The sequence below is a fragment of the Hyalella azteca genome, unplaced genomic scaffold (genome assembly GCF_000764305.2).
Source record: "Hyalella azteca isolate HAZT.00-mixed unplaced genomic scaffold, Hazt_2.0.2 contig15208, whole genome shotgun sequence".
Lineage (NCBI taxonomy): Eukaryota > Metazoa > Arthropoda > Malacostraca > Amphipoda > Hyalellidae > Hyalella > Hyalella azteca.
This window is the reverse complement of record NW_025945066.1, coordinates 148395-163479: the sequence shown is the minus strand read 5'-3', so window position 1 is coordinate 163479 and position 15085 is coordinate 148395. Positions and strand designations below refer to the sequence as shown.

The 15085-nt window shown below is 39.2% G+C and overlaps 1 protein-coding gene across 1 annotated transcript in view; it reads left to right on the top strand.

Annotated features, from left to right (window-relative positions):
* Positions 1 to 14612, top strand: part of LOC108678847 (putative uncharacterized protein DDB_G0282133) — a 57274-nt gene extending 42662 nt beyond the window's left edge. The window contains exons 8-20 of the mRNA XM_018167340.1: positions 1310 to 1398; positions 1714 to 1777; positions 2346 to 2503; positions 3159 to 3277; positions 4234 to 4309; positions 4804 to 5121; positions 6231 to 6446; positions 6805 to 6877; positions 7069 to 7217; positions 7856 to 8038; positions 8287 to 8643; positions 8929 to 10051; positions 12570 to 14612. Of these exons, the coding sequence (XP_018022829.1) occupies positions 1310 to 1398; positions 1714 to 1777; positions 2346 to 2503; positions 3159 to 3277; positions 4234 to 4309; positions 4804 to 5121; positions 6231 to 6446; positions 6805 to 6877; positions 7069 to 7217; positions 7856 to 8038; positions 8287 to 8643; positions 8929 to 10051; positions 12570 to 13424 (3780 nt within the window). The 3' untranslated portion in view covers positions 13425 to 14612. The remainder of the gene's footprint in view (positions 1 to 1309; positions 1399 to 1713; positions 1778 to 2345; positions 2504 to 3158; positions 3278 to 4233; positions 4310 to 4803; positions 5122 to 6230; positions 6447 to 6804; positions 6878 to 7068; positions 7218 to 7855; positions 8039 to 8286; positions 8644 to 8928; positions 10052 to 12569) is intronic.
* The last annotated feature ends 473 nt before the right edge of the window (positions 14613 to 15085 follow it).

Sequence of the window (15085 nt, the reverse complement as noted above, 5' to 3'; positions counted from 1 at the left end):
TTACAGTAGCTTTAACTTGTTTGTGGAAGTGGCCAAAAATTTATGTATGTTGTTTACCCGATTCATGTTAGTTTTTCAATTCAAGCTTAGAATTTTACCTACACGTTGCATGCCTCCATTGTCTTAAGTTAGCACTAGTTTTGAAAGAACCATTTCGGGCCCAAGTTAATTGACAGGTCATCACACGGCGTGGGCTCGCTGCTAGAGTCATTTTTTTCGGTTTAGAGCAAATGAGCTCAAGTTTTATTTTCCAGCTGAACGCCATGCCGTAGGCTTCGTTCTTCCTATCATTAACCAGATGACCTCTCGCACCATAAACTAGTTCCACGTCTTTGCGGCCACCACCAGTATTGCTGCGCCATCTTATTTGTTTTGACTTTTTTCTATTTATGCTACAGCATAATTTCTGTAAAGCATACAGAGTCCTACATCCAGTAGAATATTTGATCGTACCGCTCCTTGCGGTGAATGGATGCGTAATTATAGCTGATGGAACTTGCAGCACACTTTATTCTTCCATTTTTTCTAGAGCTAGTTATATTTTTAACGCTTTTTCTAATTTATGAAAAAAATGCAGTATTGTGCTCGCCATGTCCGTCCGTCCGTCTGTCCGTATGTGACTTTGCGTTTTCGTCGACGAGAAAATGCGCTCTCTGTCACTCACTGCAGTGAGTACTGAGTAGAATATTTGACCGTAAAGCACCTTGTGATGAATGGATGCGTAATTAGCTGATGGAAATTGAATGCAGCACATTTTATTCTTCCATTTTTTCTAGAGCAAAGTTCTCCAATCAAAAATATCATATTTTCATTCAAGCTATTGGATGGGGTTTGAAATTTTTTTCAAAAATCAATAAGGTTGCAATAGTTAGGTGTGTTGCCCAGTATTTTGGAGTGTTGCAAAAAAAAAAAAAGTTTCGTGCCCTGAATGGATGACAAGGATATTGAAAGAATTTTCAGTTTACTATTACCAACATAATTTTATATTAGTTCATAAGTCCGTAACAGTCATCGCCCCCGGGTTGCAATGCGCTCGAAATAATATATGATGAGGGTCGAATTTACTTCTGTATCAGCATGTACGCGCACAGCAAAGTATTTTTTGGTGACGCCGTATTAATAAAAGCAAAGAAATTTCCTAGAAAAAAAATCTTATTTTCATTGATAAATTTATCACTCAAAATGTGGTGAATTTTCGTAACATCTTTTTTAATTCACCGATGTAATATAATAATTTGTCTACTAATTGCCATTAATTGCTTGTTGTTAATTCATTTACTAATTATTTAATTAATTCTGTCGTTTACAGGGTGAAGACAACATTGAATATTTTCTTGGACTCACCCCGTCTGGAGCAATCGTCCTCAGGAATAAAACTAAAGTTGGCAATTACTTTTGGTGAGTATTAGTCAAATCCCATTGAGTAATTTTACTGTGTATCTATACATTCTCTGAGACACATCAAGTGAGTTTTGGAGACTTGTAAAATGTGCGTTTATTTTACAAGCATCGGTCAAATCCCGTTCATTAATTTTATTGCGTATCTATATATATGCATCTTCTATAATGGCAAGAGCGTTTTGGGGGCTTGTAAAATGTGCATATATAATACTATATCAGGTGTTGCCGTTGAAAGTTCGGTAGCTTGACGAATGCCCAATTACTTGAATAATTATTCCTGAGATTGTGCAATATCATCTCTGTATCTTGCAGGCCTCGCATCTCGAAAGTTTACTTCAGAGGCCGATTCTTCATGCTCAGAGTTCGCGATAAAAATGTAAGTATTTGATGGTTTATTTCATTTATTTCTTCAGAGCCCTGCGAGTGTTTCTATACATATTTTTGATACAATTTGCTTCTTTTAATATGAATTTTTATGCCAATATTTAAAACGATTCATGCAGTTTACATATCCGGTACCTAGAATATGTGAATGTTCATCAAATCGCATAAAAATCAGAGAAAACTGCTTCTTATTCATTTCTATCAGTTAGTTTGTCAAGAACAAATCTTGGAAATGGTCTAATGGAAAAATTCTTTGCGTCATTACACATCCGTATATTAGTGCTCAGATTCTATTCATTTGCGCACTAAACGATAACGTGTAAGTTGACAAACATCACTGCACTATTTGAGCGGTTTTGTGTTATCAGACCGGCTAATTATTTGTGTTCTTTTTCGTACGGCTCACTGTATCGTGCAAGTTTGCAAACATTGTTACACTTTTTTAGCGTGTTTGGGTTTTCAGACCGGCTAATTATTTGTGTTTTTTTTTTCGTACGGATAACTGTATCGAGCCAGTTTGCAAACATTGTTACACTTTTTGAGAGTGTCTGTGTTTTCAGAACTCGGAGAACACGTACGGCTTTGAGACGCCATCGCGTGCTGCGTGTAAGCACCTCTGGCAGTGCTGCGTGGAGCATCATGCTTTCTTCCGCCTCACGCAGAGCGCTGGCTCGGGACCTCAAGCCGTCTTCTCGCTGGGATCAAAATTTAGATACAGGTGAAGATTAATTCAATGCTTATCAAATCAAAATTTCATTGTCGTGTTATTCCAGATTCGACAAATGATTATTTTGAAGATAGGCAATTAGAAGCTTTCAATGGATTCTTGACGACTGACCTAACGCACGGTATAGTCTCGTAAGAACGCTTTCCTTTTGACGTCTTCTAATTTGTAACTAACAACCTTACAGAAATGGTCTTTGCATCATTACACATCCATATATTAGTGCTCAGATTCTATTCATGTGCGCACTAAAAGATAACGTGTAAGTTGGCAAACATCGCTGCACTATTTGAGCGGTTTTGTGTATTCAGACCGGCTAACTATTTCTGTTTTTATTATCTCGTACGGCTAACTGTATCGTGTAAGTTTGCAAACATTGTTACACTATTTGAGCGTGTCTGTGTTTTCAGAACTCTGAGAACACGAAGGGCTAATTTTATCGTGTTAGTTTGCAAACATTGTTACACTTTTTGAGCGTGCTGTGTTTTCAGAACTCGGAGAACACGTACGGCCTGTCTCTTATACACATCTAGATGTGTATAAGAGACAGGTCTCTTTTCAGTCTGCAACTGCAACTCATTCTCTATATTTTCTTTCTGTAACAGTCTCTTTTCAGTCTGCAACTGTAACTCATTCTCTGTTATTTCAGCGGCAGGACCGAGAAGGAAGTGATGCAGGAAGCTCGTAGCTCCTGCAGACAGCAGCCTGAGGTGTCCAGAACTCCTTCACGCCGCTACCAGAGGCGTGTCGTGGAGGGCGCTGTGGACAGTGAGTATTTCCATTCAGTCCTACTCTAATTAAATATTATTAGCGCATTTTCTCATTTATGGAAAAAATGCACTATTGTGCTCGCCATATCCGTCTGTCTGTCCGTCTGTCCGTGACCTCAAGTTTTCGTCGACGAGAAAATGCGCTCTCTGTCACTCACTGCAGTGAGTACTGAGTTATATTTTTTTTTCGTCAGTACCTTCCTAAAATTGCTAGTTTGCGAAGTACTACTTTGAGAAGAAAATCATACTAACTCAGTACCTTCTTCAAATTATTACTTAATTACGTAGCTAAGAAGACTACACAATTATATTTGAAATTAATGTCAGCGGTGATTCGCTCTGAGGTCAACAACTTTGTTCATTTTTGTTCAAAATCGCCATAGGTGAGCGCAATTGCTCTTTCTCAAATTACTTCTTGACTTGCCTAAAAATTCCTGTATTGTTTATATTTGAATGCATAATGACGGCAACAAATTCTTGCCATGAAAACTTATTTGTTGAACTATTTAAATTCATTTGCAACTTTTTTCTATATATTTACACGAAAATATTTTCATTTACTTCCACGCTGCTTAGAAGCATTTCGGTGCTGGATCATCACTAAAGGTATGAAAATGAAATGATTGCATTGCATTTAAAACAAATCTTTTTACATCCTCTAAATAATTTCGTGGGCTTATTCTGGGCATTCTTGTGGAGTGCCCCTACAGATTTAGTTTATTATTTTTTTGTACACTTCCATCATCATACCGCGGAACACATATGCCTATTCAAGCAAAATTTGATTAGTACAAAACGTGTTCAAATGCATACTGTAAATTTAAACACGCCTATTCACGAAAGTATATGTTTATAAGTAAACGCACTACATGATAGTTCTATTCTTATTTGCCATCAGGGTTCATTATATAGCGATAGAATGGTTGATAGCTTTCTATCTTTCTTTCTTTTCAGCTCCCCGTATTGAAGATGCTGACCCTAAAATTGAACCCCGACTACCGACGACTTCGTCTTCACATGTCGCACCATCGTGAGTAACTTGTTTGGATTCCGTTTATGTCGTTTTACCTCTCGTGAATGTCCGCCGTTATGTGCGTTTTGAAATGTAGTGGTGGCATCAATTCTTTAGAAACATACGAAATTGCTTCATGAAAGTTCGATTTGAATCGTCCTAGAATATCAATAGTTCTTTTCGATGTCAATTTAAAATTTGCTCAAGACCCTGCTCGGGCACTAGTGGGAAAAATTTGCAATTTTCAGTTTCGCTTTTTCTATTGTCTTGAAGTTAAAAAGAATTTCAGTCCACACTTCACTCACTCGAAAACAATTAACCAATTACAGCTTTCCATGAACTTTTTTCCATATTAACACAAATAATCAATGCTTGTTTGCGAAGCTTCACTCAAAATTGTTGAATTATGAACGAGAATGGACCGCAGCATCACCTCTCATTTACTACGTAATTTTGTAACATTATTAAGGGAGTCCCAATATAACCAATGAAACATAACCCTTCTTTTCCAGTACGACTTCAAACGTGTACCGAAGCTCATCGATGACTCTCAATGGCCGAGGACCTTCATCTCCTCGAAGCATCAGATCTGCTCCTCAGCAAGCCTCTTCTTCCTCTTCAGTCCCTCCCATAAATCGAGCAAAACTGGATGAGAACAAACCTGTAAACAGGACAGAGTCGCGCTCAGAGTCCCGAGGTCCCGGTAACCGAACCGAGAGTCCGAGGAGCGTCCGATCAGCCGCTGCCGCAGTCACGGCCGAGTCTCGCATGAGCCGTCGCACGTCCAGCGTTGACTCGCAATCTTCCATTGACTCCAGAGGACACAGAAGGTAGAGCAAACGGCATTTCTGATTGTATTTTCCCCAGTCGCGTTTTTCGTTTATAGTGATGAATATCTGTCTCTTATACACATCTAGATGTGTATAAGAGACAGGTGTAGACGTTGAGTTGCTAGACTTATCATTATCCACGTAGAAGCCTGTAGGCCCCTAGACATTCTTAGACTCTTTATTGTTGGGCTTTAGCTGTTCTATTACTAGGTTTCTTTTCTNATGACTCCGATAATCGCAGACACAGGAAACACAGCTGGATGTCCACTTTGGTCCTCATAACTACTACGGCAAACGCAGACACAGAAAACACAGGTAAGTATTCGATTTTGTCTGCGCAATACGACTCCGGTAATCGCAGACGCAGGAAACACAGGTGGGTGTCCATTTTGGTCCTCACAACTATTCCGGCAAACGCAGACACAAGAACACAGGTGTTAGGTGTCCGCTTTGGTCCTCATAACACAAGTCCGGCAAGCGCAAGCACATGAAATAGAGGCGAGTGCCTGCTTTGGTCCGCAATCTATTTCCACTGAAATCAGTGTAAGTGAAAAGGTAATCGTTAAGTCCCCCTGTATTCTTTGAAAGTTAAGCACACGCAGACAGGTCAGGTGTATTCCAGTTGCTGCTCCTGATATCAGTTAAATCTATAATTGGCACCGTAAACAAGGTAGACTTAAAGTTTTACAAAAAATAATTAAGTGTTAGGTAACGACACGAAGCACAGCTGGGTGTTCACTTCTATCTATGAACTATTGAATATTAGGCCGACGTAGGAAATACAAGTGAGGTTAACATTCATCTGTTGCGCTGGTGTATCCAATTGACGAAGCCGATTCATTTTTACTGATTGGTGTCATAACTCTTCTTGATAGAAAACGGTAGTAGTTGCTTCTTTCTTTCTCTTGGGCCATTCTTTGTCATTATTGCAGGAAAGTTTTGTATTCAGTGCAAACTAAGAAAAGGTTTAGAAATGCAACTGACAAAACAGAATCTAACTGGTACTCGTTCATGGCGTTGAAATAAAATGTGTGCCTTTGATTTATAATGAACATAGGTTATTTTTCAACACTCTATATTTTTTTAGCTAACACACCCTTATTTTACAGTTCGAGGTCCCGCTCACCGAGTGAGGCAAAGAACAGCAGATATCCAACAGAGATACGTCAGCACATCGACTACGGTTTAAAAGATACCAGTGGGCTTACTGAAGCAGAGCTGAGAGATATTCCTTACACTAGGGTCGAGACTGCTACGAATATCAAAACTAAATTTGCTTCGACCGGAAATGGCAAGAAGAACAAAAGTCCCAGACGATCTAAAAGGTGAGACTCGCACGATAGGATTTTACAGGTTATGTGTGAAGTTGAAATTTATTGTTGCAAATTTTAACACAATGGTAAGGACAGTAGAAACCACTTTTTGTGCGATGTTTGTGATGACTTCAAAGCCTAAAAACGAAGTCTAACATTTTTCGGGTTCATGATCATATTTTTATTTCTCTCCATTACTTAACCAAATCTCGCCTCACTGTCTTTGGGAGGTATGTCTGAGTGACGTACAAGAAAAGCATCATTTCACGTGATTGATCTCGCCTCACTGTCTTTGGGAGGTATGTTTGAATGACGTGCAAGAAAAGCATCATTTCACGTGATTAATCCTTACGCCCCCGTTTTATTGCAGCAATTCGAGCGATCGAAAACTGGCGCCTCCGGACGGAGAATCGCCGCCGCCATCTTTTCAGGATTCAACTAAAGTTAGTAGAAAATTGGAAGATGATGTTTGCAAAGCATCCATTTTTTTATTAATTGTGTAAAATTTTAGATCAATATGTCAGTATAGAGAAACGTTTCAAGTGTCCACTAAACCTATTCTACATGCTTAATTTCTTCACTCTCACTGTTAGCCTCTCGTTTTTAACCATAATATCCAAATCTTACTTCCTAGAAGCCCCATCACCACAACAGCACCAGCCGCAGAAAAAACAAAAGCGCATCAGAAGAGCGCAAAGTGGAAGGGCAGTCGCGTGGTGACCCGCCAGAAGACATGCGCCCAGTCACGCTCGCCCACGGAGCTTATCCTCGTGTGGCTCCGAGGTGGGCGTAACTCCGCGTAGAGTTTAGACTTTAGAGGTTAAGATGTTTATATCAAAGTTAATATATCCATAATCATGCGATTGTATCGCCACTGACGGCTTTTAAAGCTTAAGCCACCAATTACAGACGAGAAATCAGCCGCTACGTGTACTTGAGCGAGTTTCGACGAGCATGTGGCAGCACACTTTTATGCTGACATCTAATTTCTGATGACTTTCATTCATTCCTAGTTTCTCAAACTAATTATGATGTGTTGATTTTGCTGTATTTTTCCTTTAAAATAGATGCATGATATTTTTTCGAATGATGGGACGGGTTTGCATCACATTGATTTGTATCAACTCCGATGACAAAATAAGAAAACAATTAGGTTACTTTAAGCCTTCCTTTTGCTCGAAAAAATTAAATTGATGAAAATTCTAAGAATTTTCTTAGAAGCTGGTTAGATGCAAGAGAATTTTTCGGAGAAATACGAAAGGTTAAACTAAAAACACAGCCTTTCTATGGCTTTGGTGCCCTGCGAATTTCGCGAATTTCGTTGAAGTTCATATATCTCAATTTATTTCAACTTGGAAGTTTATTTCATTTAATTTTTTTAGTTATTATGAAATGTAGATACTAAAATATCTCGTTTTCAGTGGTGAATCTTCTACTCCACCTCCTCCCCCGGTTTCCGTGCCACCACTCGTACAGTACGAACCCCAAAAGCCTGCCTCTCTTCCCTACGATGGTCGGTCAGCACTCAACTTCCCAGGGTACATCCACAACCCCCATGGGCTGAGTCGAGTGGATGGCAACTCGCATCACATGACAAATTTCAAGTTAGTAAAATATGGATTTTCATGTTGTATATATTGCTTGTAGATAAGTTTTTTTTCATTTATGCATTTTGAAATGAGCGAAAACAGCAATGATTTTTCGGTTCATATGGAAAATAGGTTAATTTTCACTGCCCATAACTTCTGGAATGATATGCGAAATCGGTGATTTGATACTCACTCTCATCCATCACTTGCCGTAACGCAAGGAATTGGAGACGCAAAATAAGTTTTTTAATGTTTGTTTTCAGCCACCACAAGCCGGTGGTTAACAGCAGCCCAAGTGTGAAGCATATCGTCACGAGCAACGGATTCCTGAACGATAATACGAGCTACACAACATACCACGGACCTGACTCTAGCAGCAGCAACAGCTTCAGCAGCGATATAAACTGTTCCCCGTCTCCCCCTTCTCATCCCAGCATATCAAATCCTCGTCGTCCCTGCAACCCTGATAATATTAACGGAGACAAGCAGTATGTTGGAAATGGCTATGGCAATAGCAACCCAAATGATTCTCAAAGCCGGACTAATTTTATACCTTCAAGTGCGCCTTACCTCAAACCATCGACGCTAGAGCGCGGCACTCGGGGTAGCTCAATAAACAAGTGAGTTATTAATTACAGAAAATAACTGAAAATTTTCCTTAGACCTGACCTTAGTTAATTCTTTAGGAAATGTATGCTTAAATTATAAAACGCTGTTTATCCATAGCCTTGTCTAGATATTAAATATGATTTAAGTAACTTAGTCGAAAATGTGCCCAACAAATATTGTGCCATGAATCCCTGAAGAGGTCGTTTATAAGGGTTGCTAGCTATTAGCAAAAATTTGATATTTTAATATCAATGCCATTTTTTCAGGAAAACAATGAATATTGTTTATATTTTCAGACCGCAACCGAGTCCCCAATCTTCAGTGACTTCAGGCATAAGCATTGGAGGCTCCAGCGTGAGTACCTCAGCCGAGTCTCCTCTCATTGCGGCCTCCCCTAAACCCAACCTCATTCAAACCTCCGACTTGAGTACTTCATCTCCCTCATCCTCTTCTCCGCCTCCAAATGACCGTGACAACGACCACGTTTTCTATAATCCTTGCAACAGCGTTCGTGCTGAAGCATTTTTCAATACTCACACTTCTTCGGATCTTTGTAATTCATCTAATCCTTCTGGATGTGATTCGACACTCGATGAAAGTCACGACACTGGTCAAGACATTAGCAATCAATACATAAATTCAGAGCACAACAATTACAAGCTCAATAATCTACACTCGAAGACTCCGAACTTTTACTCAAATGTCGACCACTACACACAACATTCTACCAACATCCTCATACGTTATCACGACTCAGAGCGGGCAGCTAGCAACTCTTGTTCTCCAGCGCCAGTTCCCTTACCAAGAAGTTCGGTTATTTCATCTGTACTAAATAATGATTCAACCACTCACATCGTTCAATCGTACGGTCCTGCTTATGCTAACACCCATTTCACCAGTAATATCAATCGTGAAAACGCATTAAGATCAACCGCATCTCCAAATCTCGCCTCATCTAATCACAATACCATTGGTCTTCCTGCTTTGGATTCCAATCGTAACATTTCTAATGGTTTCCCTCATAATAATGCTGTAAAAGCTTATTCTGGTTCAGTTGGTCCTGCTTGCACTAGTCTGGCTGATTCTACCTCAAAGCTTTCAATTTCTTGTGACGCATCCGCCTACAAAGACGCTCGCACTTTTTCTTCAGAAAACAATAAACGATTTACACAGGACTCGACTCTCAGTACATGGACACAAGGACAAACCCCTCTAAACACTCTTAACTTAGGCGACTATCATCAGCTTGGGCGATCTAACTTTGCTCACGCTCTATCTTCGAATAATGATTGGCGGTCGCCAGTTAACTGTGGACCGCAGATGCATAGGGAGACTAACAAGGAGCCAAGTCATAACAGCAGAGTGTGGAATAACTCAGTAGGCCGTGGAGCTTCTGGGCGTTCTACGTTAAGTCGCCAAGTGAGTATTGCTTCGCTTTTGCTAGTTACTTAACTTAGTGCCTCATCTGTAACGTCATACTGTCACTCTCTGTGTTGCACAACTGAAATCCTTGGTGTAAGTGCACTGCACACTCATTGCATTTTTTGTCCAATTTTTTTTTCTCCGTTGGAATTCGTTCAAGGTGTATTTTTCGTTTTGCATTCTTTTTTCATTCAAGCATGAATCCATTAACTGGAAAAATTATTCATTGCTCGTTTCGTTTAAAATAAAATTATGATAGTTTTTTAGCTAGCCAAATTTATGCACTCATTCTAGATTTAGGTTATTAGTTATTCACTCTGCACCCTGCTTTCATTTTTATAGCTAGAAGCATATCATTGGAACCGCTGGTTGCTTATGCATTGGCATCAACTGACTAAATTCAACAAAATACTACGATAAAAACTCGCAGATAAATGACAAACCAAACCGACAGTTTTGAGTGAAATTAGAAGACAAAATTCAAATTTTGACGTGTTGGAGAAGTTATGAATTGATTTCATACGAAAAAGATGCTTATATGCAAATCGTTTGCAAAAAAGTAAAGGTTGTTAGAGCGACGCCGGCATGGAGTGATTCGACTTTTAAAAGAATTATTCAGCAGCTTTTGCAGCTAATGCCGCGGTGTGTCGGACTTGAGATGCGTGCGTGAGAGTCGTGACATTTACTTTGGATTTAACCCTCTACCGCCGTATGCCACTCTCCGGGAACATAACTTTCAACTTAAATTATACATAAACTATTGAGTGTAGCAGCCTGAGGACGTTTGTACGGAATAAAGAACATTTTAAAGTTGTCGTACGTGGCGGCAACCATCAGCGCAAGTCATCTTGCGCTCACTAGAACGTATCCTTTTTGGGAAGTAGGCTTGTGACGATATTGCTCCGGTTACTCATGTCAGGCGGTAGAGGGTTAATAACACAACTTTTGCTGGGCGTTGTGTGAGACTTGAGATGCGTGCGTGAGAGTCGTGACATTTCAACAGAGGAGTGACGGTCCGACGAGTTCGAGCAGCAGTAGCAGTGGCAGCACCAGCAGCGGTGTTGGACATCACGCCAGCGCTGGCAGCCTCGAGCTCATTCTTGGACCTTTGATCAAGAGCGCTCTTCAGTAAGTCCAAAGATCAAGAGTGCACTTCAGTAAGTCAAAAGATCACGAGTGATCTTCAGTAAGTTCAAAGATCACGAGTGCTCTTCACTAAGTGCAAAGATCAAGAGTGCTCTACAGTAAGTCCAAAGATCAAGAGTGCTCTTCAGTAAGTTCAAAGAAATGTAGAGATGTCGCCCGCGTTCTGCCATTGAAGGAATTTAATTGGGTTTTCTTTTACTGCAGATTTATTTGATATTTATTGAAAATATAGTATTGGACAGTTAGGAAGTTAGCCATTTAAAGAATTTTTGTGGGTTCTTCAGTTCTGAACAATGGTTTAATAAACTAAGATTTAAAATATGTATATTCTAGGACGGGAACGAATATCCAAGAAAGTTTAGCACGCAAGCGCATGTAAAATAAAGTGTGTGCTGGTCAGGCATGCTGAAGCATGGCCCCGGCAGCCGTCACGCCGATACACAACCGCTGCAGGAGATGTACGGAGAGTAAAGTCAAAGGTTTAAATGTAAATTCTCCTTGCGCATAAAAAAGTGCAAGCTTTATATTTTGTCAACATGGATGAATGTTTGGTTCGGCGAATAGTGTTGGTTCTTCATAAGCTTTTCTGTTATTTTGATGTGAATGAGATGGAAATTGAATTAAGTGCCATCATGCGCCGATATTGTTGTATGCAACAACAAAAATTTTGAAGTATGAATTGAAGAAGTATGTCATTATAAGTGTGTTCAAGTTGACTTGACAGCTAATTTTATTTTTGTGTTCACTTCTTTCGACGAAAGGACTTTGACTCAAATTCGATATGGTTTCTTCAGCACGACAAACTGAAGGTTTACTTTCACCTGACGTTCTACGTGACGGCATGCACTTCAAAACATTTAATTTTACAGTCACCCTGCATGGTAAATAGAGCAGCACGTATGCGCTTCAATTGCATGTTTCATTTTCTGCTGTTTAAATTTCAATGGCAACACCAAACAATTCTCTTCGTAACTTCTTCAGGGTTCGGGCCCAAGTCACCGCATCGATATCGGTAATTAAATCTGAATCCAGTGATGAGCAATTCAGTACTACCTGAACTGAAGACTTCGAGAGGGGCTCCGGTGTCATTTATAATAGAATGCAGCTATTATTTTATAAATGACATTAACTCTTTATGCATATACTTCAGAGAGAAGACCTAATTACCATGCCAAATCGATTAATGTAGCGTCGGTGGGCCAGAACTTAGAATGGAAAGACTTTTTATCTCAAACTGTCCGTAATCAAACTTGAGTTGATTAATTGTGCCCTAAACCTTATCTAACAGTGAGAAAGGAATGTTTAATTACTGTGGAATTTATTCCAACTACCTAATTTCAAATGTTTTCATTAACCACTTATATTTCAGACATCAACAACGATAATGGAGGAAGACGAGCCATCGCCGTATTCTTTGGATTCAGGGCACAACAATTCCTCATTCGCTTCCCACGATAGCGGCAAGTCAGACCATCTTGGCAGTGACGGCAGCAGCCAGCAGCTTTCATCAGACAGCTTACTGAGCTCGCTTACGTCGAGCATCACTACGGGCTCGAGGTCTGATGTAAATAACAAACCTATGTTGCCACCTAGGAAACCGAACCTGAGAACGCGACCACATAGCGTACACGGAGGCATCCCCAATGATTACTACGCACAGGGTTCAATTTTAACGCAGATAACTGACAAGGATGGATATCGAGCAACTCGAGTGCCGATTAGTGAAAACCCGTTACACGACGTTAGAAAAACAACCCGTGGAAGTACCACAAATATATCTGATAATTCATTTACTAATCATCCTCTTAACGTGCATGAGACAATTGTTGAATATCCCACCATGAATGGGAGTTTCAATAGTAATGGAAGGCCGATTAGTAACTACGGCGGAAATGCGAGTAACAACAATGAAAATGGTAGCATTATTCGCTCGCACTCTTTGCAGCGTTCAAACTCGACCTCTCGCTATAGCTACCCTAATACCAATAATGGGATGCTCGTGAATAACATTGTAAATAAGAACGGCCATGTCGGAAATATGGTAGCTAAATTGAGCGGGAGTTTCTCTCCTGTATCAACAACAAATAATAAATCCTCACTAACATCGCCGAACGGTAATACTTCTTACGTCAACGGACGCCAATCAGCAGAAACGTTGACATCGTTCCAAGGTAAAAATATAATCCAATTGGCAGGAAGAGAAGAAGTTAGCACTGAACTGTGATGGCGATGGGAAATGTTGCGTCGTCGCCCCCAAATATTTACTGGACAGATTTGATTCATGAAGTGAACCAAATAATTTCATGTAGCGAATTGTTTGACATAGAAAATTCATCCCTCGAAATTGATACTTGACTTTAGTGAACTTCGTCTCAAAATACAGCATTTTTATTAATTAAATTGTTAACTCCGGCATTCGTAGCTCATGTTTGGAACGAATTGTAGTAAAAGTTCCTTCCGTGGGACTGTGCCGAGCCTTTGATCTCACTTATTCGTAGCTTTCTTAACGTAATATTAACGACATTTTTGCATGTTTATACTAAAGAAACAGTAATGCAGCTCTTATTTTACGACTGGCTTTGAGATCTAGAGATAATTAAAAATTGCAATGAATTTGACATAATCTCGTTTGAACAAATTATGTTTGTCACGCACTTGCTTCAACCTTGCACAGTATTGGTTCAACGCGTGAAATAGTAGATTATGAAGGATTTTTTACTTTTTTTTAAATATCAGCAATGAGGAACGTCATTCAACACGATGAAGAAGTTAGAAAAATTGCATCTATTCCATTCTAATGGTAAGCTGTTAGACAATATATAATACAACTTCAGCTAACACTGACCAATCGGTTAGGTAACTGAAACTATATAACTGAAACAATAGTTTCCCAAATATTTGTAGCGCTGATGTTAAAAATGCATGCTACCTAAACTTTGCATATGATTGGATTTTTTTGTAAAATTTAAGACGAATGCAATGATTTGAATAAAGTTTTCTTAATTGTAAGTAAATTGACTCGTACTGGAAACCTGCAAGGCGATGTTAACAATATGCAAAATATTACGGCATTGATTGTGGTATGAAATGTTTATAATAATCAACGTTATCAAATCAATACTTGCGTATGAATGAATTAGACTTCTTGATCTCGCACACCTTCTACCAGGAAGCTGTGTTGAATGATCAAACATTCATATTACAACCCTGTGCATTATTAGGAAACTTCACAAATTGTCGAGTATCGTATGTATTATTTAAGAGTGAATGAACTCGGAAGGTGTTAATGTACATAATTGTACACCCTCCGTATAATTATGTAAAGCTTGCGTCGTAGGCATACATGCTGTCATGTACAGAGTAAACGCTGTCGAATTTTGACGTTAATCGTGTAAATAAACTTATTCTACTCGAAATATTTTTATTGTCCGTATCATTTACCGCACGCTAACAAAAAATATGGCACCTGAAATTAATTTGATATTTATAATTAAATCTTCTACAAATTATTAGTGTCCTGCCATCTTTACAATTAGTTGATGTGCCATAGCATTGCACGTAGCATTGCATGTACTTCGATCTGGGCTATAATTTAACTATAAAATTCGACTTGCAACAATAAGAGGTTGAATTGAAAATCATGTTCGAAAGTTCATATTTACGTCAGAAGAAGACTTCGTTCTTATTATTTTGATTAAGTTAGCCATAAACTTGGATGGAAACATTGAACAAATAACAATTATAGACTATGCACGTTTACTATTGCCCTTGTTTTATTAGTATTAGCGTGCCGGAGGATATTCGTATTACAAATTACAATCAAAATTACCATTTCATTAAGAATTCGGGATAACTTCAAACAGTTAAATTGTTTAGTAATTGCGT